A 27,400-nucleotide genomic window follows, 5' to 3' on the forward strand; every position below is an offset into this window, starting at 1 on the left:
ACACAAAGACATTAAACCATAAATTATGTGTAATCATTTCCATTCATCCTTCCTTCAATTATGTGAACCATGCCAGTGTCATATTCTGAAAAACAGCCCCACAAACTTTTCTTTTGATGTTGTGTTTTTGGTGATTTTTGGTCTGCAAACATGGCGTGTGTTATGGCAGAGTTCAACGTTTACCAGACCATTCTGCTGGGATTTCACAGGCTTATTTAAATGTTGCTCAACAAACTTTAAAGGATGCTTTTGCGTGGTGGATGTGCATACTTGCCAAGGCACTTGACTGCATCACTTATCGTTTTCTTTAAAACAAGACCAGTCATTACCTGCGGATTCCAGGTATTTCTGCAGCTGCTCTTTGGCTCTTGGATAACTGATATTCACTCCTCTGTCTGAAACATGGCAGGGAGGATCTGGTCACAGCCAGTTTATGGTGAATTGATGTTCTTCCCACTTCCCAGTTATAGATCCAACACTGCTCAATGGGACATTCAGTGTTTAATCATTTCTTCTGTAACAATGCCATCAGCATGTTATGAAACAACAGGGTTGTGAAGGTCATAGGAGACCTCAGCGGTTTTACCCGTCAGAGGTTTCGTGTGCGACACCTTGGTAATGTCGCACCATTTACAGGAACTGAAGCAGCTGATGTTCATTTGCACTAAGTGGCAGGACTGATTTCTAATTACTGATAGATTTCAGCTGATGCCATGAATTTCCATGGCTTTTTGCACCTTCCCTGTACAATACTTTCTTTTTTTTTACAATTATTATATATTATTATATTATATATATCAACATTAATGAATCATTAAAGAATCAATGAGGAGTAGAGGAAGCAAGAGGAATGAGTTGAGTAAAGTTTGACTTATCTGACTGTTTGTTTCGCTTAATGCACCTAATCCAAAAAATAGGGTAACTAGCATGTCCAGAAGTCCAACTTTTTGTGCAATGGATAGCATCTTCCTCTGCCCTTTGGGTGCTACCGCAGGAGCCTTTGATGGTGCAAAATGTTTCGTCAACAGTGTTGTGTTTGTTGGAGAGAAAACTTACAAACATACAGTACAGCACCTCAGAGTCACACTGCTAGTGATCGAAGATTTATATAAATTTGACAAGCTGAACGCATTCTGGAGACACAGCACAAGATTGATTGATAATTGTCTACAGCCAATCAGGATGCAGAACACAATGGCTGTTTAAAAAAAAGAAAAGAAGAAAAAGTATGGAAAATTGCCCCCCAAAAAATCCACGAAACAGCGAGGCCACGAAAGGTGGACCACGTTATAGCGATGGAATAACTTAATTCTTGGAAATCTATGGTTTCATTTCTTTGAATGTGTTGTTGATGGGTTGTTACCAACATTTGGTGATACATTCATGTAAATAGCTCCTCTAGAAATATATTAACACAGAACATTGGTGACGTGTTCAATGCTTACTTTACCCGGTGTATATATACACTGCAAAGCTATGCACACACAAATACTCACATAGCCGGTGATAAGGCAGGCTCGTTTGATGAAGGGGCTACAGATGTGGAGGAGCTCCCTGAGTGTAGAGCTAGACAGGTGACTGAGTCAGAGACAGACAGACAACAGGTCAGAGTAAAACAATAAAATTAAGTTAGAATTTAAAAAAACACATAGGTGTCTATGACAGACTCCATTTTAACAGCAAAAAAATGTTGACTGCAAATATCTTTTTAAAAACCAAACACTTTTTAGCCACGTTTATTTTTGTAATTTTTTCTATTTAAAATGTGTTTGATTTAACTTCCATTTGCCTTGTATGCTTTTGAAGCGTTGTTTCAGTTTAAGCATTTATTGGTTTTCTGTCCGACTGTAAATGAAAAATAGATTTTTGAGATTTTCATGCCATTGCATTTTGTTTTAAAAAATGTCATAACATTATTAGGGCCCGAGCACTGAGCGTGTGAAGGCCCTATTGTATCTGCTCCGTTTATTATTATTATTATTATTATTATTATTAGGGCCCGAGCACTGAGCGTGCGAAGGCCCTATTGTATCTGCTCTGTTTATTAGGGCCCGAGCACTGAGAGCACCCTAAACCCGATTCTTTGATCCCCATGATAGAAAAGAGAAACCCCGACTCAGAGTGGTTAAAACATTTATATTTCTTTATTCAATCATCTTCTGGAAGAGAGAGCCCTGCACAGCCCCAAAAGCCAGTTGCAGAAACTCTAACATTAGAATTTAAAAATGTGTCTATAGGTGTTATTTTGGTCCTTTACACGTCACACATAGTTTCATGTTACTGGTTCCTCTTTTTGTCTGGGTTCCTGTTTTTATTTATATGCTTGTATAGCTCTACACCACATGTGTCAAAGTCAAGGCCCGCGGGCCACATCCGGCCCGGCGCACATTTATATCCGGCCCGCGAGATCATTTTATACAGATGTATTATTATTGTTATGCATGGCCTGGTGATACAAACTACAGATCCCATAATGCAGCGCTGCAGCCTCCTTGGCTAGGCTAACTGGGAACATTCCCGCATCAATCAAGTCAAACTTCTGTTATTGAAGCTCGCTGCTCACTATGGTGGAGAGAAAAGTTGATTCTGAAAGCAGAGCCTTTCAGCGCCGGTGGGAGGCTGAATATATGTTTACAGACATGCTGGTAAAGCCGTGTGTCTTATTTGTGGAGCTGATGTGGCCGTAATGAAGGAATTTAATTAAGACGGCACTACGAGACGTCAGAATAAGCTGAAAAACCTAAACGCAGAAACTACAGGAAGTAGAAGAGCTAAAGAAGAATCTGACATTTCAGCAGACGTTTGTCACCAGAGCAAAATCACAAAGTGAAGCTGTTGTGAAAGTTTTATTGTAGCAGAGGAGCCAAATCGGCCCGGTACCACTCTGAAGAGCTGCAGGATGAAGCTGTGCGACGTCTTGTGTCCAGACAAAACTCAGATTTTGGCAAATGTGAGCCTGAGCAGAAATACGATTGCTGATCGGGTTTGTGAGATGGCCACTGATTTAAGAACACAGTTGTGTGAAAGAAGCAAAAACTTTATTGCATCTTGCTGTGGATGAAAGTACAGACATAATGGACATTGCACAGCTGGTCATCTTCATCCGTGGAGAGGAAATATTGAACATTAAATTGATGCACGGGACAACAACAGGAAAAGACATTTTTTTAAACGTATGTCAAAGTGTAACGACATGAAACTGCCCTGGGACAAACTTGTTGGACTTACAACAGATGGAGCGCCGGTGCTGTGCGGTGAAAAAAGCGGACTAGTCAGCAGGATGCGAGTAAAGATGCAGGAGGAGAACTGTACCGGTGAGTTAACATCACTGCATCACACACCAGGAAACGCTGTGTGGTAAAGTCCTAAAAATGGAGCATGTAATGATCTGAAGGCCCGCAACACCTCCACGATTAAAAGAAAAAGAAAAAGAAAAAAAAGACGACAGCGATTGTACCGCATTTTGATCCGGGACGTAATCCGCATGAAAACAAGCGCTCACTCTTCCTCCTCAACAAATGACGAGGGCGGAGCCTCATACCACGTGATACAGAAGCTGGCTGCTAAAATTGTCGGGGAAAAAACAACGGAGAGCACGTCAGGGATGACGAGAAAGTGACAGGAGAAAATCCGTCCCGGTCAACCACCCAAACATCAATAACGGGAACCTTATACAGCGCTTCCCTATACCCGTCGAACTCCCGCAGGCACAAAGAAATTACAGAGGCTATCACTTATCACCTGACCAAAGATATGGCTCCATCAACACTGTGCAAAACGAGGGATTTAGGAAAATGATCAACACCCTAGACAAACGCTACACAGTGCCGTCCTGCAACTATTTTTCTATTGTTGCACTACCTGCTCTATACACGCAGTGTCGAGCAACGGTGGAGACGCAATTTCAAGCAGCACAACATTTTGCTGCAACGACAAAATGTGAGACATTTGTTGTTTTTATGTTTATTTATTGTTTTTATGTTCAGTCTCAACTGTTACGAAGTTGATGTGCAGTTAATAAGCGCAATAAATATTTATACTGGAAAAGAAAATCGTGAGAGAATCGTGATCTCAATTCTAAGCAAACGAATCGTGATTCTCATTTTATGCAAAATCGTGCAGCCCTATGGGAGGGGTTGTTGATTTATGGTTTTTGCTGGTTTTGGTTCTGCAGTGTAATGATACACTCAAGGGAAAGTACGACACTGAATGGCCCGCACAGTTTATTAGTTCCATTCCTGAAGCAACGCCCCAGCTCCATCTACATGCGTCTCCAACCTTGTGAATGCTTTCATTTATTTTTTCTGGGGTTTTTGGCAGCATGTTCATATTTCTAACTTGCATAATTTTGACAGGATATATTTTTATGAAGAGCAAAATATTTAAAGTTAAAGTTTTTAAGTTTATTTAATAATAATTAATCATTCTGTTTTCCCTCCTCCTAACCTCCTCCATGTCAAGCATGTGCATGCTACAAAAATCTGGCAACTTTAAATAATTAAGCATTAACTGCAGAAATGAGCAGATGTTTTGGGACATTCACCTAGCTCATATTTGGATTTAATTTTAGCAACCATTCAGTGGCATGACTTCCTCTTTTCTCCAGCTTTGCACTTAGGTAATGCTAATCCCAATATATAATATAATATGCAGCATAACTGTATTGGCTTTACATAAAATATTCAAAAGACTAATGTAGTTATTTTTCATAAGATTGTTTCATTATGTATGATGATCATTTTTTTACGCAGGAATTTGTCATAACTTTGAATAAACCCTAACTCATTCGCTGCACACTTAAATGGCACTTAAATACAATCAAAGGGTTTAGTTTTTTGGACAGATGTTGTATGCAGTTTATTTTGAAAAAGAACCGTGTTTTTTGTCTTTTGAATATTTATAATTTCCCATGAATAAAAAAAGTATTTCTTATTCAACTACTCAATTAATCAAAGGAATAATCGATACTCTATTATTAAAACAATCATCCCTAGTTACAAGTATTTAGGTCAAGTTTGTTTATATAGCAGATTTCCAAACAGTGCTTAACACTGTAAAATGCCACTAAAATAAATAAAATGCACAACAATGATGCAGTAAAATATAGAAAAACAAATAAATAAAATAAGTCAATAAAAACAACTAAAACAACAACAACAAAAACTAAGGCTATTAAAGTCAACGTGTGTTAAAATCCAGACCATAAAAATGTCTCTTTATTAACGATTTGAAATGTTTGAGCGTTTGTGCAGATCTAATATCAGGAGGAAGACTATTCCAGGCTCTGTCACCACGAGTTTAGACTGTGGAGCAGTTAAAGGTTGGTTAAAACATATTCTTGGATTGCTGTAGAAAGTGCTTCAAAGGTCCGGGTCAAAACTAAGCCTAAAAATAGTTGTGTGGCTCTGGGGAGAGCGGCCAAAGTGCACAACTGGGAACCTGACAAAGAGTGAGTGTGTGGGGTCAAGGGGTTAATCTGGCTCTCGTTTAATTCTTATCTTTTAAATTCACTGATGGATAAAAAAATCCCCTCAAACTGCCTGCTGGATCTTTTAATCTGGTAGATTTAATCTCATGTACCTGGGGCAGCACTAGCACAGAGAAAGGATGAGCGAGAGCATAATACAGTAGAACACAATGTACGTATAGAGGAGTCACCAGTTACACCAACACAAAACATACTCTGATATATTTGTGTTAATTCATTTATATTGTGATAATTATTGCCAGCTTTTTTTAATCAGTCAGCCCCGAACACTTCTAGAGTACGCTTGTTCACTTCCTGTTTAATTACATCAGGTGTACACCTCTAATAAAACAGATCCAGCGGCATCACGCTCTGTTACAGGCACAGATTAGACTGCTCGTATTATTTTCAAACACTGTTTAAAAAAGCTCTTTCTCTCTGAAGGTCTGACACTTTTTATTAGTTTCTTTTCATTTTATAAGTCTAAAGCAAGTCTTTCAGAAATATAGAGTGAAATGTGAAGACGGATAAAACACAGATCATAAAAAAACGTACAAATTGGGTGTAAAGATGTCTAAATCAAACCTTGACCTTTACACAAGACTTACACTAGATCTCTTTATGAAAGCTGTCATTATTGTTTCAATATAAAAGTGTTTTTACTTGGAGAAAGTAAAACCCAACAGAAGCTTTTCAGTGATCTATTCTTTATGCGCACAGTGCCTGAAAAAGCTCATTTTGTCTGCTAACAAACAAATTCTTTATGGTTGTAGTGGTAGCTCACAGGTTGCTGAAGAACGATGCCCACGTTCAGCAACATGTTGGCCAGATAAAAGAAGATATAAACAGGAAGAAAGGAAGAGCCTGTGTCCTTACTACATGAGAGGCTTGCGGCAAAGCACCAGGGCGTCGTAGAGCAAGCACACTCCAAACACGGTGATGCCTGTTTCTTTCACCAGCATGGCGCAGGTGCCCAGCAGCAAACTGAGGAACAGCGAAGATGACGACACCGTGAAGGCCAGCGAGTCCTCAGAGACACGCCCACTCACACTCCTGAGAGACGAGACAAAAGTATGAGAGAACAAAACAGCTCGGCTTTTGTAAGGTCACTAGCTGCAGGACAGCTTGTGTTCGTTAGATGTGACGTGGCGGTCGTGTTGCAGCACGTCTAACGTAACGACAGAATCACTACATTAGCTAAATTTAGATGTTTTTTTATGGCTGTAATTAAGAACTGACCTGCGTGTTCATAAGCTTTTATATGTTCAGCTGATATACTGAACTTATAAATGATACACTAATAGGCTGTAACACTTCCTGTATGTAAATGAGACTAAACATGATGTTTTATGAACAATTTTCCATCCATCCCGTAACTATGGTAACAGTAAAAGTACTCTTCATTAGTCGATACCGCTGTAAAATCTTATGTGCTTTGAGATTCTGCTCACTTTTTAAACACCAAGCTGTAATCATAAACCTCACAAAGTCATATGCATTACACGACTGAAGGACTAAACTTGAGTAACAAAACTGTTTAACATTTTCACTCAGTTAAAAATAATTCAGTATTACAACCACCCGTTTGTAGAGCTTTCAAAGTCTCTCAGGCAGGCCGATCTGATTTACAGTTGCAAATGTGCAGAGAGGTTGAGGATGGTGTTGTCTTACCATAATCTAATACCTTACCTAATATAGGAGAGGAATGTCAGCAAAAACAGCAGACAGGCCAACACATCAGCTCTACCCACGATACCAGACACCTGCGAAACAGACACAGATTTGAGAGATTACGCATGTGCCAGAATGCTCCAGTGAGGACACACTGCTGGGTGTCTATGTGCAGCCCATTACTGTTGCTATGCTACAGTGAGCTGCACATCACTGTCTCAGAAGCAGCCTCTGAGCTCTCCTTTCAAACCTTGAGAGCGATACGCAGTGTGACCATGGCTCATGGTTACTGGTGCCAAGAATAAGTATTAAGGCTTTTCTATAATGTCTGATGACACACGTGTGTCCGTTGGGCAAGCATGACTTGTTCATAAACAATTCTCTCCAGAACTTTAGACTAACAGGTCTGCTACTGACACCGTTACAAACAACATTCTTATTCTTTCCGATTCATTCCACTGCGATGGAAATAAGCTGCGTGCCAAACATCTATGTGATGTATAGGAAGGGATACGAACTTGGCTGCAGCTTTGAGCAGTTTGCTGTCTATGTTATCAGAACCCGAAGATGTATCATCAGGTAGTGATATTAATAGACACTCCACCGTCTCAACATTCACTGCCTCAAACTTAAAGTGGCATTGCTTATTATCCATGATAGCATGATAGGGTGGGATCTCCTCTTGTCATGTTTCAGCTGTGTACAGGCAGGAGAAGGACCCAAACGCAAAACTCACGACAACAAAATTAAACTCAAAAAGCTGCTTTATTGCAGAATGGACCAAAAAAATATAACTAAACTGGGACATGGATAACTAACACACAGGGAAACACAGCCATGAGGGAGACTACGACACTGACAAAGAGAAACACAGGGCTTAAATACACAGAGGGATAATGAGGGAATGAGACACAGAAGGAGAGCACAGCTGGGAGTAATCAGGCTGGATGAGACAAGGGAAGCAAAACTAGAAACACTCACATGAGACGTGGACGTTCGAAGTAAAACAGGAAACACACTGACTGAACTCAAAACATGTAAACTTAACACCAACTGAGACAGAACATACGGAGCTGAAACATGGGACAGAAAGGCAAAGTAGACACAACATGAACATAACGACGCCCACAGGGAAAGAGCAAACCAAACCACCGAAGCATAGGACCTCTTTCAAAATAAAATAGGAAACAATGAAACACTGACATGACTACATGGACTTGACAACATAAGAAACAGACATGAAACACATGAAGGATAAGGGAGACTTAACGCAAGGGTTGAAAACACAAGGGGAATATAATCAGCAAATGAACATAGAAATCTAATGAGCTTAAACATAAACTATAAACATCAAAATGAACTAAAACTCAAAACGCTGGGTCATAAGACCAGGATCGTGACACCTCTGCTCATTTTAAATTAATTTTATTGCTGTAGTAAATCTTGAAATATATCCTCAGCTTTACTTATAAACATTCCATCTGTGTTGATGTGTGGCACCACCAGAGCATCACTCTGCCCATTATATTGGTTAAAACTTTGTGTAATTTACGTTGAGTAGGCTAACCACGTTATTACATTAATGCATGTAAGGTGAACTAGCAAACATCATCATAGCTACATGCGGCTGTCTTCTTGTTTGATGGCAGATACTCCCTTCACCCTGGACAAAAAGGCTAAAATGACCAAAGAAAAAGTGGAAAACAGTTAAACATGAGAGGTTTTTGGACAAAGTTTGTGTTTTTTCCATTGATTAAGCTGCTTCCAGCCCAGAGTGATACCATATATGCCCCATAGCTGCAGAAAAGGCTAACATTGTTATCTTTTTACAAAAAAACAGCTGAACATGAGAGGTTTTTGGACCAATTTTGTGTTCTCCATTCTTTAAGCACCGTTTAAGCACCGGCACCGTTTCAAAAGTACCGGTTTGGTACTGGTATTGGATAAAACCTAAACGATACCCATCACTATTCACGACACACTATTAAGGCGAAACTCGGGCTGATCCCCAAAACGGTCACACGACTGAAAACTCGGCTCAAAATGGGCCAAAAATTGCCCAGCTTAACTGACTCGATGTCAAACTCTTATTAAAATGTGTTGAGTTCATTTTTGAGCAGTGTTGTTCTCATGTGGCTTATAAGCACCTCCAGATGTGTTAGGTGTAACAGAGAGAGGTTGTAAATAAATCTATAACAGCCACAGACAGACAGCACCCACTCCAAAAAGAGCACCTGTGCAAAATGTACATAAAAACCTGATGAACAAAATGATTTGCAAATACTGTAAACCCCCATTTTATTCATAAAAGAAAACATTCATGGAAAACACGAAGTTGGGAAAATATATATTTATATTTATAAGAAACAAATCAGCACTTTGAATTTGATGGCAGAAACACATTAACACAAAATACATGTTTCACTCCTATTAGTATTTATCATCATGTGTGTTACAGCCAATTAGCAGCTCCTCATCCTCTCCCCCACCCGATCCAAGAGTTTGGGCCTGAGATGAGCATCTATGCAAGACTGAACTAGCTGTTTCATGCTTCCTATTCTCACTTTGTTTTCTACTGCGTAGTCTTTCCAGTTCACTCTCTCTTACAGCCCCTGCTGCATTCAATTCCTATTTTCTTGCCCGATCTCTCTTTGCCTGCCTCTGATTTCCTTTCATCACCCTCGTGTGCCAATTTCTATACAGCTCTTTTTCCACGCTCTTATACATTCATCTACCCTCCCCTTCTGCTCCTTCCATCTCCAATTTCTCTGCAGCGCTCCTGTAGTGAACGTCTGAGCCCTTTGTTGTTGTCTCACCTGTTGGAGTGAGAAGAGGCGTAGACTGTAAGCTTACTTGACTCACCACCTCTCATGTTGCCCTTTGGGAATCACATGGAGGTTGAGCCGAGGTCCTGAATGGCAGGAGGCATGTGAGAGATATTGGCTGACATACGAGGGCACAAAGACCTCAGAGGACTGATAGCCAGTGATGGGAATAACGGCATTACTTCTTTCATTAACGAGTAATCTAATTACTATTACTATCATTACAACGCTGTTACAGTTACTAACAAGGAAATGTGGTTGCGTTACTATTCTTCAACAAACAGACGGTTGAAGCTGTGTTCAGCTCACCGCAGCTTATATCAGCTGCAGGAAGTAGCTGTAAGTAATCTGGACGCTGCAGCTTTAAGCGGCTGCGCGCTCCCGCGGACGGCGATCACGATCAGTGTCCAGCACAACACCTGGAGCTCAGGGGGCAAAACAATCGCATGAGTGCTGCTGTTTGACTGAGGAAGACTAAAGTAGTCGTGGCCAATCACATGACCACTTACAGACAAAGCAACAAGGTGACATATACCAGTTTATAAACTGTGTTGATAGGCCAGTAAAACCAGAGTCATGATAAACAAGATATACGCCTGTTTTTCCTCAATAGTTTCGTCACGTTTACTGTCTAAGGGCAGCGCAGCGAGACCTCTCTGCTTATGAGCAAAAAAAACAAAAACAAAAAACGGGAAGTTTTAGGAGAGAGAGAGAGAGAGGGAGGGAGAGAGAGAGAGAGAGGGAGGGGGAGAGAGAGAGGGAGAGAGAGAGAGAGAGAGGGAGGGGGAGAGAGAGAGAGAGAGGGAGAGAGAGAGAGAGAGAGGGAGAGAGGGAGAGAGAGAGAGAGAGAGGGAGAGAGAGAGAGAGGGAGAGAGAGAGAGAGAGCGAGAGAGAGGGAGAGAGAGCGAGAGAGAGAGGGAGAGAGAGAGAGAGAGGGAGAGAGAGAGAGGGAGAGAGAGAGAGGGAGAGAGAGGAGAGAGAGAGAGACAGAGAGAGAGACAGAGAGAGAGAGAGAGAGAGAGGGAGAGAGAGGAGAGAGAGAGAGACAGAGAGAAAGAGAGAGAGAGAGAGAGAGAGAGGACTCAGTTACCTTTTTGAAGAAGTAACTAGTGACTATAATTAATTACTTTTTCTTGCCCAACACTGCTGATAGCAGGAGCCCTGCTGTGTTTCTCAAAGCTTTGCCCCGTAGCTTGATGACGCTTTCTTTCTCCTTTCCTTGATCCTTTGGCTCTGACAGGGAAAAGTTGCTCCATTTGAGGGATGATTTTAGATGAACAAAATGAATAGATAATTTAAATAAATTATCTATTCATTTCATTCATATATTGCAATCTATTTGTCGTACAAGTTTATATCATGAAAAAAATATGAATACTCAGTGAAGAAGTCAGTCAGAAATCAGTTACTATTGCCTGGCCACTGATTTCCTCTGCATACCAAGATGGTCAGCGATTTCATCACCTCCTTCAATTGTTTGTTGTCATTTGGTTTTAGATGCATTTTTTTGGTCGTCATTTTCTAAATCTGTTATATCTGAAATATCATTATCATTAACAGATATACAGTAATTCTCCAACTGCCCCTGTGGGCGGTTTATCCTTCCAGCTCGGGTCCTCTACCAGAGGCCTGGGAGCTTGAGGGTCCTGCAGTATCTCAGCTGTTCCCAGGACTGCGCTCTTCTGGACAGAGATCTCCGATGTTGTTCCCAGGATCTGCTGGAGCCACTCGCCTACCAATAATGACTCAGTTTCTAACTGGAACACAGACCATCAGCTCCACCCAGACATATTGTCACGGCCCACGAGGGCAGACCGTGTGGAGAGTGTGTTTGGTGGACCCAGGTGCGGACACAGACGCTGGAGGCTAAACTTGTGCTAAGCTCAAAGCGAGCCTTCAATCAGGGCTGATACAGAAGGCAAAATAACAAACCATAAACTATGGGAATGACAGAACTAAAAACCTAAACTGGGAGTAAGTAAGGCTATGAACGAAGACCAGGACTGAACTATGACTGTGGACAGCTATGAACACGACATGAGAAACTGTGAACGAGATCTCGGTGCTGGCACATGAAGGTGCAGGGAAACATGACTGGAGAACGTGACTATGAACATGTCCAATACCGACTCTTGCAGACTAGAATCATGACGTGCAGCTAGAAATAACAGGGTGCATGAACAGACTGACACTGACACGAAGACACACTGGGCTAAAATACACGAGGAAGTCATCAAGGAATTAGAGACAGAAGGGGACACAGCGGGGAGGAATAAGACCTAATGAGACAGCAAAGCTAGAAACACTGACATAAGACAGGAACATGAACCTTCAGAGTAAAACAGGAAACAAGACACCACTAAACAAAAACGCAGACACGACACAGAGACAGACTAGATACTGAACTAAACCTGCAACAAACATGAGAACACAAAACCTACGAACTAATCCCTAAACAAGAACAACTGAAACATAGATTCATCACCATCATAATAAGGAAAGAATCCAAAATGCAAAAACACACCAAAACATAACTCAAAATACTGGGTCAAACTGACATATGATCTCATCCCAAAATACAGGAGAAAACACAGACACAGATTGATGCTTCATGAAAATCACAACCTTCATTTTTGAAACCTGGCAACAAGGGGAATGGCTGTCTGACAAATGTGTGACAAAAAGCAGCCAAACGAGCAGCGGGAGCAGCTAATGAAGATAGACTTGAGAGGATAAAAGTCATTGCTCTGTTGGTTACCATTTCAAATGAGTGAAATATCCTGTGACTATCCTGTGGTCAACGTTTCAAATTAGAGGAGAAAAAATTTATCATTTTGAATGAACCTCTTTGTCTAAGATGTTGAAGTAGAAACCAGTTCTAGTGGGCCAGGACAGTCAAGTTCAATATGTTTCATGTGATAACTGAAACTCCCCGAGCAGCCTGTAAATTTATGGTTATACTCACAGCCTCGGTGTGGACGGGGTGCACGGCGAAGAGGAGCGCCGTGACGAAGGCCAGGCGGCGGTTTTCAAACACGTGGCACTGGCATACGTGCATCAGCAGGCAGGTTACGGTGCAGTGCAAACACACGTTGACAATGTGGAAATACAGAGGTGTCATACCACCCAGCACGATGTTCAACCTAACAGAGAGAAAGATTCAGCTCTGTGAGATGGACAAAGTATAAAATCTTAAAATATCATTAAGAGAGTGAAAAATAAAGTTTAATATCTTTATTTTTCTCAAAGACCGACACTGTTAGGGGACAGCCTTGTCTAAAACACATCTTTTTACTGAGACAATTCCTGAAGTAAATTCGGTTCTGTGTTCATGGATAAGGTGACCGTCTTATAATTCTTAACAGAATCTCAGTTTTCACAGTGGCATGAATTTCAAACACAACATGATTGCTTTGAAGGAAAATGTTAAAGCAAGTAAGTGAACATTTTGTCCTCAAAGTTGATGCATTAAATGGCCTGCATTTGTATAGCGCTTTTCTAGTCCTTAAGGACCCCAAAGCGCTTCACACTACATTCAGTCATTCACACACACAGTCACACACTGGTGATGGCAGCTACGTTGTAGCCACAGCTGCCCTGGGGCGCACTGACAGAGGCGAGGCTGCCGGACACTGGCGCCACCGGGCCCTCTGACCACCACCATTATGCTGGAAAGATGTTCATAAAGCTATTCAAAACATCTTTAGCACATATTTACCCTTTGATTTCAAATCTATATTTTAGGATACACACCCTCAGACATGTGCAGAATAAATACTTGGTCTGCTGCTGGCTGCAAGTAAAAAGGCACTGACCAAAAGATGGCTAACACAGGATTCACCAACAATTAAACACAGCTGGATTGATGTAACTTGAGAAATTTATAAGATGGAAAAGATAACTTTTTTTAGTGAATTTAGAGTATGAGAAATATATAAAACACTGGAGAAAATGGCTCTGCTATGTGGGTTCTATGAGGCTGGTGTTAGGCCCGGGCGATATGGCCTAAAATCCATATCGCAGTATAATTTGAAGCATGTGTGGTAATGATATATATCGCGATTTATTCTTTTCTTCTGTATCTTACGCACTTAAAATCCATTAATTTTCTCAAAAATCGACAGTGCGCCTTAAGTATGAATTCTGGTTGTGCTTACTGACCTCGAACCAATTTTATGTGCTACACGGCGCTCAAACCTCTGTCAAAAATGTTTTAGTACGACTTTGGTAGCTACGAAGCCGCACCGCTTGATGAATTGGTGTAGTCAGGAGCCTTGGGGAGTAATCTGGGTCCTAAACTCCGTCCGTTTCAGGTCCCAAAGTCAAACGAACACTGCGGCATCACTGAGAGTTACAAACTGTCTAAATTCTTTCATCTTTAATAAAATGATCAGCGTTGCTGCTTCACCAGGTGTAACAATTAAGTTTAACATCCAAGTTAGCTCGCTAGCTTCCACCTAAACATGATATAGCATGTTCTGACTGAGAGATTTCTGAAAAGTTCAAACGTACAGCTCTGCTGTCACTTCCAACATAAATGAAGACAGAAAACTAAACAGCAGTGACGTTTGTAGGGTTACTGAAGTTGGGCTAGCTGCTATATAATGATGTGCTACGTGATTGCTAGCGACACAGCTATGTTAGCATAGCATAAACAGTGAAGCTGGAGGATGAACGCTAACTTTTTTCCACTCGATAAAAGTTAACGTGAGGGATTCTGATGGTTAGGGACAAATGCAATTGCATGGCAGGATGCTGCAAACGGACCAAACTTCAGTCAGGAGAACAACTGAGATAATCCATCCACAATACGAGGTTAGTCATTACCTCCTAGGACCTGGCGTCCACATATGTGGACATCACATTTTGGGTTGTCTAGACCAAAATACTAAATTTTTGAGAACTTATGAGGACATTATACTGCCACTGTCAAAATTTAAAGCGAATGTCCTCATATCAATCAATCAATTTATAAAGCACTTTTCATACAAAGATGTAGCACAAAGTGCTTTACATGGTTAAAAGCAGCCCACCCCACCCCGCCCTCCAACTCACTCCCCACACTCTCATTAACATAAACGATCATGGATACATACACCCCCCTCCCCCCTCCCTGGCACACATGAGACAGGTGAGGAAACACTATCACAGGTAGTCGTCTGCACCGGGAGCCGGTCACAGACCGCAGCCTCCAGGCTGGACACACAGCAGGAGGGAGGCAAAGAAGCCCCCCAGCCAGGCTGAGAAGACTCCCAGAGCCCCAGCAGCCACGGTCGATCACAGCCCCGGTGCAGAGAGCGCCCTCGAGGAAATGTTGATCTTCTTTTTGTCAGAAACAAAAATCAGGTAAAAAAACAAGAACAAAATAAAAATCTGGTAATTCTTTGTTTTTACATTCATCGGGTCCCAATCAACCCAAATAGCAGAGAAAAATTAAAAATGCATGCCATGAAAGAGTTTGGGTCTCAGGAGGTTAACATACTGCTGCGTGGGCTGGGCTGTAGTTGCATCGTGTGGGTTTAAAAACTGAGCTTTAAAACGAACAGTGGTAATAAGAACTGAGAGAGGGCGACAGTGATCACTGACTTGTTCAGATTAAATAGAACAAGATGCAGAGCATTAAACATGTCAAAAGCACAACAGCTTTAATAAAAGTCTTTTTGTAGCCTTAATGTTACAAGCTATCCACTTCAGTCTATTTACAACTGGAATATAAACTGTTTAAATTTACATTTCCTGAGCAAATTCTACTTAGTGACGCCAAACCTAACAATCTTTACTTCTCACACGTGATGCTTAAATAGTTCCAGCAAGGGTTCAAGTAGGTTTATCGACACACCAACAACAGCCAAGCACATTCCTAAAGGTGACAGTTACAACAAACAAAAAACAGCCACCCTGAAACCAGTTAAGGTCTCATCAGTAACTTATGGAAATATTCCATAAGTGAGTGGAGGTGAATTTCAAAGGAGCAGATCAGTTCAGTCTGACATTCACAGAGACATCACATGTTCTTGATGTGACATCCTTCTCTTCAGCTGTAGCATATACACAGTGCCTGAGGTACTGGCTGTGGGATTTCTCGCCACATGTTTGTGATGGAGGAACATAGTTGACACACACTCCTCCAGGAAGCAGGTCCCAAATCTTTCACACGGCAAGCTAATAAAGGTGGTGTGAAGAAACGGCTCTCCAAGCTTCCACCCAAAGCGGTGAGCCTCCTCCCTGTGTGAGCAACAAGGCAACAACTGCCACTCGTGAGGGATCTTCCTACTCCATTGTCTGATCAAGACACACTCATCATTAAGTGCTGTTTGTCTGTATTTCTGGGAGCATATGCTTGTGGAAAGCTGTAAGCCACGCTTTTCGCTCTCATGAGATGCATTGAGTTGCTAGTACTAACTATATTACCAGGGAGAAGGACGACTAAGCAACTGCCAGGTATCCTTCAGAAAGTTTCCCAATTAATTATAAAGCCCACATCGTTTTCTGGACACCACTCAGACAGACCCTAACCCAATTTAAGGAGAGCATGCAGTTAAACATGAGGAGGGGACCAGAGAAAACTACAGAGTCCGACATTGTTTTGGCAAAGTTACACACCGATTCAGTATTAATTTTAGTGACCTTTGACGCAGCTGAGTGTCATTACTGCAGATTAAGTTTGGGTTTTTTAAGCACACTTTAATTTACTCCAATAATAACAAAGAGCAGCTCTACACTGTATTCACACATTGGTGAATACGTTCCTGTTTCAGTTGTTTACCTACTGGGAAAACTGCCATTGTTAATACTTTAGACTGCTCCTGCTATACAGGACTCAGTGAGTGTTAAGTGTTCTTATCTAATGTCTCTCTGCCCTTTGTTTTCATGGACACTTTCAGTTTCAGTAAGAACACTTTGTTATAATATGCTGCAGGTTGACTTCAAGAACTAGAATACGTAAAAACTCTTGCTGGTGAGGATTAACTTCCTGAGTTCAGTGTTTTTGGATGTAGAATACATTGATACTGATACCGCTCCTAATTTTTCGGTGTGTGAGCTGGATATCAAATCTGAACAATGACAATTTATTTTTCTTAATCTGAGTTAATATCGGTTTTATTGCTAACAAAGGCCTTTTCACCTACTGGATATGCAATTCCATCTGTTTTCTCCAAAACGTTTTTGTTCCACAGGCCTAGAGCATCTGGCAACTGCACTATTAAGCAATGGTCATCAAAAATGTGCATTCCCTGACCTGTGAGGTTATTTACTGCTGCTAAGTAAAAATTAGTATACAGTGCTGCATCATAAACCTCTTTGTGACTGCTTTGGTCACTCGCAGATAGCGGCAGTCACCTGTAGCTTGCATGGAAGACGCTGACTCTTCTTGTTCCTTCAAATTGATCAGTACAGAAGAAAGCTCTTTTTAACTGCTCCCTGTTTTGTGGGAGGTCACCACAGCAGGTAGCTCTACATGTTTGACTTGGCAGGGTTTGAAATAAATAAATAAATATTTATTATTTAATGCTTATCGAGTCAAAACCATTGCTTTGGCCTGGTGGCCATTGTTTTCAGAAGGTGTTTCTGCACACCAACAACCGGCATTTGGAAACTACCAGAACTCTACTTTGAAAAACCCTGTTTGTGTTACCAAATACCGTTTTTGTTCAATAATCAGCGTGACCTGTGTATATACACATAAACGTTATTAAAATAAATAACATTGGTGTTTCTGTCATGTAGTAACTGCTAGCCTTAACTGTACCAAGGTTGTTCGACACTATGAAACACATACAGACTTCATGATGTTCAGCTAATATTTTTATTGTGATTATTGACCATGAGGGTAAACGTGTCGGCAGCATCAAACTAATCTGTCATCTACAAATATGTCACGGCTCATATCTATATAATTTTACAGAAAATCATCCTTATTACTGCCAACTATTCCAGAGACGTGAAAATCTACAGCATAAAGAACACAAATATAGCAGTCTAACGCAACACTGTAACAGAGATGAACCGTCAGTTTGTCACAGATCAAAGTGGAATGAAAGTGATTGGTTGAACAGGTGTGATCTGTGTTTTCTGCATTTTCATCAGCGTAAGAGACTCAGCAGCAGATTAGAATAACAGTTATACATTTAATAAATCACCAAATTAACAAACCTGTTCGAACAGTTTGAGTTTGTGTTCCAGCTGCAGACTCGCTGCTGTTTAAATGTTTGAGAGGAAGATTAGATATAAACAAACGTCAAACATAGACTCAGTCTGCGTTCACATTTGATATGAGGCCAGCACGTACAGTGGCTGTTTCCTGTTTTAAGATCATATATGTAAAATTGTTGTCTGACCTGCATCCATCCAGCCACTCAGAGTCCGTGGTTACCATGGTTACTGCATAAGCAGCTGTAATGTAAACAGCTGGCACAGCGGAAACATACCGATGACATGAGTGTTTATATTTTTCATTGCAAAAGAACTGTCTGAATGGTTAACTGAAGTTAACTTGGATAAATGATAGTTAAGGAGTATCACAGATAACGCCCACGTGAGCTGTGTGACTGTTCACCACTACACTGAAATCAGCAGGCTATTACTAAAATACACGTGCGATATCATAAACTATGATATAAATAGGGAGTTTCTATTAACATGTTTAGTTTTAAAGGACACCTTCCTGCCTTTAGTCTCATTCATGAGCAGTATTAGTTTTCTTCTAACATCCAGAAGTCTGCACCATGTGTTTCATAGTTTCTAACAAGCCTTTGACAGTTAAACATAACATGACCGAAACAAAAAACGAAGAAAAAAAAAGAAAAATCACACAAATTATATGTTAACCTCATTTATTTTAGTTAAATAAACTCTAAAAATTCTAATAGACAGCTGGTGCTTAGAATACAGTTGAATAACTATTTAAAAAACAGATGATATAATATTTCTGTCCAGGTCGCAGTCTGCATGATGAACATGCTGTTGCAAACTCTGCTCCTCTCGGTGGAAATGCGCCTTCTCTTTCCTCTTTGTATAAAAAATACTCCTGACACGTACGAGATCACTACAGGTTTTCGCATGGGCAGCGGTTGTCCTTCTCTCCTGGATCGGCTGGAGCTTTCTTTTGGTGCCTTCCCAGCTTTGACAAAAGTCCAGCTGGGATAACCACATTTACTCAGGGCCTTCTTGATGTTCTTCTGCCTCCCTGGCCGCTGTGTCAGTGGGGATGGTGTTCGCTCTGTGTTGTAGCGTCCTGATGACACCCAGTTTATGCTCCAATAGATGATGAGAGTCAAAACTTAAATACTGATCCGTATGTGTAGGTTCACGGTACAGATCAGCTTTTAGATGTCCCCCATTACTGATGGAAATCTCACAGTCTAAGAAGGCTAACCTGCCACTTTTCATATCCTCCCTGGTGAATTTGATGTGTTGGTCCACCGAGTTAATGTGATCCGTGAAATGTGGTACGTCCTGAGATTTGATGTTCACCCAGGTGTCATCCACAGACCTGAACCAATGACTTGTTCCAGAGTAGGATAGCAAAGCCCTCTTTTCCACTTCTTCCATACTGTTTATAAGGTTGTGGAAACCTGCAGTCAACTGAGACTGAAGAAGTCATTTGGATGAGTGACGAAACGTTTCTCCCACAAAACGCTACGTCCAGATGAACAGAATCAACTTTTGGAGATTTACTTACCTGGATGATTGAGCATGCATCAAGACGTTCAACTATAAAGTGCTCTGTTGGGAAACAAGCTGCAGCAGCTCTGCGCTCGGGAATAAAAACTATATTTACTTATCTTGTGCAGAAAAATGCGCTGACATTGCGTTAAATGTCAAGCACCGGCTGCCCAGTTAAACTGTGACTATCACCAGGTAATGTGGGCGTGTTTCTTGAATTAGCAGCAGGTGTTAAACAGCTGACAGGTGAGGAGGAGGATGCATGCAGGTAAACTGAGGGCCTGTTGAGCTGATCGCTGGTGTCATTAGAAAAATGTCAGCTCGTTCTTTATGTTACAGAAGCACAGAGACACAAGAACAGGTGGAAAGAGACGATCGTTCGGTGAAAATGAGAATCTGCGAATACAACATGCAGAACGTGTAGAGTGAAATATGTAAACAAGCTGGTTAACGTATATATACATATATTTACAACACACACATACAAAACAGTTAAGCTGGAACACCGGGGCTGTGAGCTCGGTATACTCTAGCTAGTGACATCTCCGAAAACATCGGAGCACTTTGCAAACATGTCCTATGTTGCAACCTGACCAGACATGTGAAGATTACGCCACTACATTTGCAGCTAAAACAATACTAAAAGTGTAGTTGGTGACAGAAAAACAGGGTCTTTTCAAACTTTATGCCACAACCATTGCTGCCTGTGATTTGAAATGCATTCTGGGATACCTGACTGCCCCGAGACCACAGTTGTAATCGATTATCTAGGATCGACCTGTCTTGACTTACTTTACATAGCAACCAATCAAATGTTAGAGAAGCTGCAGTGGCAGGGTTAACCCCGCCCCCTGAGTTTGATGGGTGAGGCTGACAGAAGGGGACAAAATGCCAAAATGAATTAAATAAATACATCACTAGATAATGAATTAAATATGTCAATAACTAGTTAAATGTGTCATTAATTAATTAAATGTGTCATAAATATTTATTTAATTAATGATTTCCAATTTTAATTAATATTGCCACATTTAATTCCCTAGGGCCTTTTCTATTGTTGCTCCTAATGTCTGGAACAATCTGCCCCAGCACATTAGAGACATCACTGTCCACTTTTAAAACACGTCTTAAAACCCATTTTTACTCCTTGGCATATGACACATTTTATGGTTTTAGACTTAAAGACTTAGAGTTTTTTATTGTAATTTTATTGTCATATGTGTAAGAAACACTGAAACAGAAACATTGTGGGTCTGTATACAAGAGCAGTTATATAGTATAATAAATAAATACAGGTGGAGGGGCTATGGTCATTTAGGGTGGAGATGGTAATTTTACTGAGACCAGGATATTGCACAGGACCGAAAAATATTGCACATACCAAAGATATTGCACATGAGCCAATAAAAAAATATATTGCACAGAACATGGAAAGACTGAGATGTTGCAATAGCAGCGTCAGAGTGGATGTGTTGGAGGAGTCTGTTCACACTCTCAGTTTGCATTAAGAGTTCTAACAGGCGCTGCTGGGCTTTCTTCACCAGGGCTAATGTGCTTGTGGACCAAGAAAAGTCCTCAGATATGTGGGTGCCGAGGAACTTAAAGAAGGGCACCCTCTCCACATAGTCACCTTTTATGGCTAGGGGAGGGGGATCAGTTCTTGTTTTCCGGAAGTCCATGACCACTTCCTTTGTTTTCTTGGTGTTTAGGGTGAGGTTATTGTAGCTGTAATCTAATTTGCTGATTTTATTGTTTTAAATGTAATTCTAATTATCATTTTATACTATTTTAAGTTTTTGCTGTTTGTGCTAATTTTATTACTTTAAATGTCATTTTAATATATGTGGCAATTAAGTCCAATATGGCAATATGGGGCGAACGTGGCTCAAGAGTAATCGGAAGGTTGCCGGTTCGAACCCGGCTCCAACAGTCTCGGTTGTTGTGTCCTTGGGCAAGACACTTCACCCGTTGCCTACTGGTGGTGGTCATAGAGCCCAGTGGCGCCAGTGTCCGGCAGCCTCGCCTCTGTCAGTGCGCCCCAGGGTAGCTGCAATGTAGCTGCCATCACCAGTGTGTGAATGTGTGTGTGAATGGGTGGATGACTGAATGTAGTGTAAAGCACTATACAGGCCATTTACCATTTTTATAATCTTATATTTTTTAACTGATTGCATCATTTCTGGCATGTCAAATGTACAGTTGTTCTGAAAGTGCTATATAAATAAATTGCTTGCTTGCTTAATTAATAATTTAATGGTGTATTTAATTAATTCATTATGCCAGTCCTGGTGTTCCATAGAGCAGTGGTTCCCAAACCTTTTTCGCTAGACCCCCCCCCCCGCACAAACACATCCTCCAACCACACACACCCATATTTTGCTCCATTGCGGTTTATTTCACACCTCAAACATTTAGTAAACAATTGAGCAAGTACAAGTAAACTGCAATAAATTACAGGTAGTAAGAAAATAAACTACTAACTCTTTTACGCTACGTCCACACCTACACGGGTATTTTTGAAAACGTAACCCAAAAAAGGAGTTTTAAAAAACCTTGTTTTCGGTGATTCCAAACGCCGTTTACGTGTGGACGAGGAATATAGAGTTTATCACGCAACGTCAAAGGTATGTGCCTTTTTTCACGTCACGCTCTGCGCCACGTTATTGTTTACACGAGATGAATTGCAGAATGGCAGATAGTCAGATTAACAGTATTTTGTCTCTATCTTCAGGTTTTACACGCTTACATTAGGGGTGCAATAATACTCGTATCGATATTGAACCGTTCGATACAGTGCTTTCGGTTCAGTACGCATATGTATGAACAATACAACATTTTTAATTTATTTTATCAACTTTCCTTCTGACGATGCTGTCTGTGTTGAGCGCTCAGTGGATCTGCGTTCGACTCCGCCTAGGCTGCACTGTCGAGTGTGCGCAGCGCAAGCTAGCAAGACAGAAGCTAAGCTCGTTGCAACATGGCTACTGCCTCAACGCTACCCGAAACTGAACCTCCCCCACCCTCATTCAGATCTGGCGTTTGGAACTATTTTGGTCTTCATGTGACGTATGACCCTGATGGTAAGCGCGTCATGGACAAAAGTAAAACAGTATGTTGGATGTGCCAGCAATGCTCAATTGGTGGGAACTAGTGCGTTAGCGCAGTTAGCTTGTTAACGTGTTGACGTCGTCCAGCCTCAAGCACGGGAGGATCCACGGTAGCTCGTTAACGGCGATTTGCCGCGTTATGGCGTTAAAGTCATTTTAACGAGATTAACGCTGACAGCACTAGTGGGAACACAACGAATATGACTGCACATTTACTCCGACATCATCCTCGTGCAAAGACAAGTGGAAACAGACAAAAACAACAAGCAAGCATGCTACAAACTTTACCCGAGTCATTTAGACAGCCGTTAGCACAGACATTCCCAAAGTGTGGGGCCCGCCCCCTAGGGGGGGCGCAGAGCTATTGCAGGGGGGGCGCGGAACGAAAAGGGAAAAAAAAAACAACAACAACAACACTTGGACACTGCTAGCACGGCGCCCACACAAACGCAAAGCAGGAGATGGAGCATCGCTGAATATGTTTCCAAACCAACTTCATTCTAAGCCAAAGACTAGAAAATATGGTGAAGCATATCTTCCCTTTGGTTTCACCTGCACAAGTGCCGAGGTAGGTCTCCCCTGCAGAATTGGTTTTCCCTTTGTTGGGAGCAGCGCTGGGCTGTTTAAATCACGGACAAACAGTATCCCACATTCTTGATTTGTAGTTCACAAACACTTGTTGTAATAAATGACTACTCCTGACATTTTGGAGATGTTTGCTCTTTATACAGTAAAGTTACAGCGGGATACAAATAACATCAGGCTGATCCTGCCACGATTTGTTCCCCGGTTCAAATCACGGACAAACAGCATCCAACAGTTGTTTATGTTTTTGAACCCATTTTGCAGAGTGAGTCGAAACGCCGTTTACGTGTGGATGAAACAGCTGCGTTTTCAAAAATACCCGTGTAGGTGTGGACGTCGCGTAAAAGACTTATTGCAGATTACTTGTATTTGCTTAATTGTTTACTAAATGTTTGAGGTGTGAAATAAACCGCAATGGAGCAAAATATGGGTGTGTGTGGTTGGAGGATGTGTTCGTGCGTGCGTGCGCGTGCGTGCGTGCGCGCGAGGGGGGGGGGGGGGGGGCGCGAACATTTTTCTTGTAAAACAAGGGGGGCCCAGCAAAAAAGGTTTGGGAACCACTGCGTTAGCACATGATTCTCCTTATGGGGACCTGATATGTTTAATATGCTGCTGAGAATATAGCCCAGAAGAAGCGTATAGTAGAGCTTTTATTTTGGAAAGAGACATTTCTCTGTAATAAACTCTCTTTTCCAAAGATGAGGGATTTCTCCATCAGATAGATTTATTTATTTTTTTTATTATTTTTTTTCTGCAACATTAAATTTAAAAATTGTACTTTTGAGCTAAAATATATATTTATAATTGTAATAAATGACAAATTAAAAAGGCATGAACATTTTTTTGTATCGAAAAAAAAAATCAAACCGTGACACCAAAGTATCGAACCGAACCGTGAATTTTGTGTATCGTTGCACCCCTAGCTTACATATACACACGCAGTTACTGTCCCTCCATTTAGAAAGGCAGAGGCGTGAAGGTGTAATTATTTTAGGTGTAGTTGTTTTTTTCCTGTGTAATAACAAACAAATTTCCCACATGTGGGACTAATAAAGGGTATCTTATCTTATAATATTCAACATTGCTATCAATGCATTTTTCCAAAAAAAAAAAAATCCTCTCTTTGCAAAATGGGTTCAAAAACATAAACAACTGTGGGATACTGTTTGTCCGTGATTTGGAGAGCCCAGCGCGTGCTCACGACGAAGGGAAAAGCAATTCTGCAGAGGAGACCTGGACTGGAGTATTTGGGAAATACTTTCTTTTTTTAACTTTTGAAATGCTGCTGGCTTACCTACACGGAAAACTTGAGAGCTGAAATAAAATCTCTGATTTGATTAATGGCCCATTGTATCCCATGTCTCGCAACAGCCATGCTCTGTAACTAACAAACTGCCTAATGAGGAGGAAACGTGGGGAATGATGGAAACATAGGTGAGCATTTATCTGGAGGCCATTGTGCGGGCTGTTTACTCATTATGCTCTTCCTTATCAGACATTCCCACCCTGTTATGGAAGCCCGACTGGGTACTCCCCACCCTCGCTATTTCCATCCATCGACGACCCGAGCACAACAGACCAGCCCACTCCAAAACAGCTCCAACCACTACTACATCTCCACCCATACAGTACACCTCCAACTACACCACCAGACTTCAAACACTTAAAAACCTGCGCAACAGGTTCCACAGATCTCTGTGCGATACGTGAAACTTGAATCAAAGTAACGTGGGCTGGACGGCTGGATGTGCTGAGACAAGCTGCCCTGCACGCTCCAACTCTGCATAGAAAGAACTGGAAGCGACACTCTCGCAGTAACATTCCTCCCGAGAAGACCCTGCCTGGTATCGGCACATAGCCGGGGTTAGCAGCGTTCGGCTATTGCAAAGTTGAGCATTTCGCTACAGCAGCCCGTCCCTACAAGGGACAGCTGGGTGACGTCAGCCCGAAACGCGTTTACATCGCGGAGCTGTCGATCCAGCAGAACGACTAGCACTAAGTGTTGCTGTTCAGAGCTCCAGGTAAGGCGGGAAGGCTGAGTTCCGAGAACTTACTTGAAGGTGAGGATGCACAACGGTCTGTAAGACTTGTGGCTCGTGTTGTCCGCCATCCTCTTGCCCCAAAAGTCGTCGCTGAAGATGTTTCTGAGGCTGGAGCCAGGTCGGACGTCCGGATTGTTGACGATAGCCCACACATCGTCGTGCACCAACTCCCCGTGGAGAGAGTTGCTATAGCACAGCATACACAGGGCGGCCAGCGCGATGTAGCGACCCGCAGCCCACACCGTCTCCGGACGGACCGTCACCCGCGACTGCTGGTAGAATTTCCTTTCCCGTGCAGACGCTGTCATGTCGGGCCTGGCTTTCCCCGCGGCTCTGGCGGACTGAGAACGGGAGTAGCAGAGAATACGTCCATTCCACCTGGAGTGTAGCGGCTCTGTGTTCTGGGGACAGCAGGGATGGTGATGTACTTTGCTGCCTTTAGGTTCTGTGGGAGAATGCCCCACTAGTAGGACATTCCTAGTATTAGAAAATGTGAAATCGTCTTTATTGTTTTTATTTCTGTTATATTCACATTACTCTTTTCATAAATACTTGTTTCCTATTTACTATTAACAAACCAAAGAGTAATCTGTTTTGTTTACATACAAAGGTACGCACTTGATTGGTCGTTCTTGACCTTGACAACATCAAAGACAAGTACATCAGTTGCCCCCTTAGAGTCTAGTCTTTTTTGGAGGGGGAGGGGCAAAATCGCTGGCAATATCGTTATTATGTTGTTTGGTTTGTTGTAAACCTAGTGTGACTTATATCTTTGAAAACAGAACGTATGACATTGCTGCTAACAAATAAACAGACACGACGAAAGACTGAAATAAGAGGAAGAAAGGGCAATTTTTTCCATTTACTATGTAAAAGAGCCTATTAATAGATGTCATTGGTGGACCAAAGGCAAGACGAAGCCTCCGTGTACGAGCTTATGTGAAGAACCTGAATGCGACATCAGCACAGATCGCGCCTGCAGACGCATGCGCAGGAGACGATACCTCTCTCGCCTTTTAAAATATCAGCCGCAGATAATCAATGCAGGCGGGGCCAAAACTGCACGAGCCCATCATTGTGAACGCGCTCACGTGAGCTGTCCTCTTGCTCCGTGCCAGCCGGACCCCAAACAGCAGCAGCAGCAGAGTCCTTCTGTACACCTTGCTGCCTGGTCACATCTGAGAAATTATTATTATTGTTAAGGGAGCATATTTTCTGATACACAGACTTTAGTTTCTAACATCTCCTGTTCAATTCTGTGCAGTATTTCTGGGTTGTTGTATTTTTGGAGGGTTGTTATGGAAGCAGACCTTTTTGGTTAATGCTAGCAGAGCTCTCACCAGCTTCAATCATCTGTAAGACATACTGCATTGTTTAATACCGTGGTCAAGTGAGCCCTCACTTACAAGGACACAGTCAAGCTAGCCGCACCGCCAGCCGCACCTAAAATGTTGTTGCACGATTCTTATGCATATTACGGTACGGGTCTTTTGTGTCCTGACACTATTGTACTTCGCAATCCACTCCCAGTTTTGGTTCATCTCCACTTTTCACCCTGTGATCCACAGCCCAAATTACTATACGATTCAGAGAAAACTAACAGTAAACTTTACCCAATATACAGTACTGTACTTTTAATATCCTCATCTTTGAGCTCAGATTACACCAAAACTGTAAGAGGTGACACTGATATTTCACTAGATTCTGACTCTAGGCCATCTCCACTTTTTACCCAGTGATCCACGCCCAAAATTACTGTACGGTTTTCCAGAAAATTAATACTAAATTTTACCAGATTTACAGTACTGTACTCTATATATTCTCATCTTTAACATCAGATTACAGGAAAACTGTAAAAGGTGACACAGACATCTCACTGGATTCTGACTCTGGGTGACCCCCACTCTTCACCCTGTGATCCACACCCCAAAATTACTGTACTGTTTTCTGATAAAATTATAACCTAATCCATTACTGAACAAATACTAAAACATATATATACTTACATATATATCTATATATATATATAGATATATA

The 27,400-nt window shown here is 41.6% G+C and overlaps 1 protein-coding gene and 1 long non-coding RNA gene across 2 annotated transcripts in view; both read right to left on the reverse strand.

The window, feature by feature from the left end:
- tmtc1 (transmembrane O-mannosyltransferase targeting cadherins 1) overlaps window positions 1-25,859 on the reverse strand; it is a 56,215-nt gene extending 30,356 nt beyond the window's left edge. The window contains exons 1-5 of the mRNA XM_085137213.1: window positions 25,376-25,859; window positions 12,929-13,106; window positions 7,157-7,230; window positions 6,344-6,520; window positions 1,497-1,578 (exon numbers count right to left, since the gene is read on the reverse strand). Of these exons, the coding sequence (XP_084993339.1) occupies window positions 1,497-1,578; window positions 6,344-6,520; window positions 7,157-7,230; window positions 12,929-13,106; window positions 25,376-25,671 (807 nt within the window). The 5' untranslated portion in view covers window positions 25,672-25,859. The remainder of the gene's footprint in view (window positions 1-1,496; window positions 1,579-6,343; window positions 6,521-7,156; window positions 7,231-12,928; window positions 13,107-25,375) is intronic.
- Window positions 14,276-25,368, reverse strand: LOC146499904 (uncharacterized). The gene is made up of 2 exons (XR_014870084.1): window positions 18,338-25,368; window positions 14,276-18,302 (listed from the first exon to the last, which is right to left on the reverse strand). It is a non-coding gene; the product is annotated as an uncharacterized LOC146499904 (long non-coding RNA).
- Window positions 25,860-27,400: the final 1,541 nt, after the last annotated feature.

The sequence above is a fragment of the Neolamprologus multifasciatus genome, chromosome 17, assembly GCF_963576455.1.
Source record: "Neolamprologus multifasciatus chromosome 17, fNeoMul1.2, whole genome shotgun sequence".
NCBI lineage: Eukaryota > Metazoa > Chordata > Actinopteri > Cichliformes > Cichlidae > Neolamprologus > Neolamprologus multifasciatus.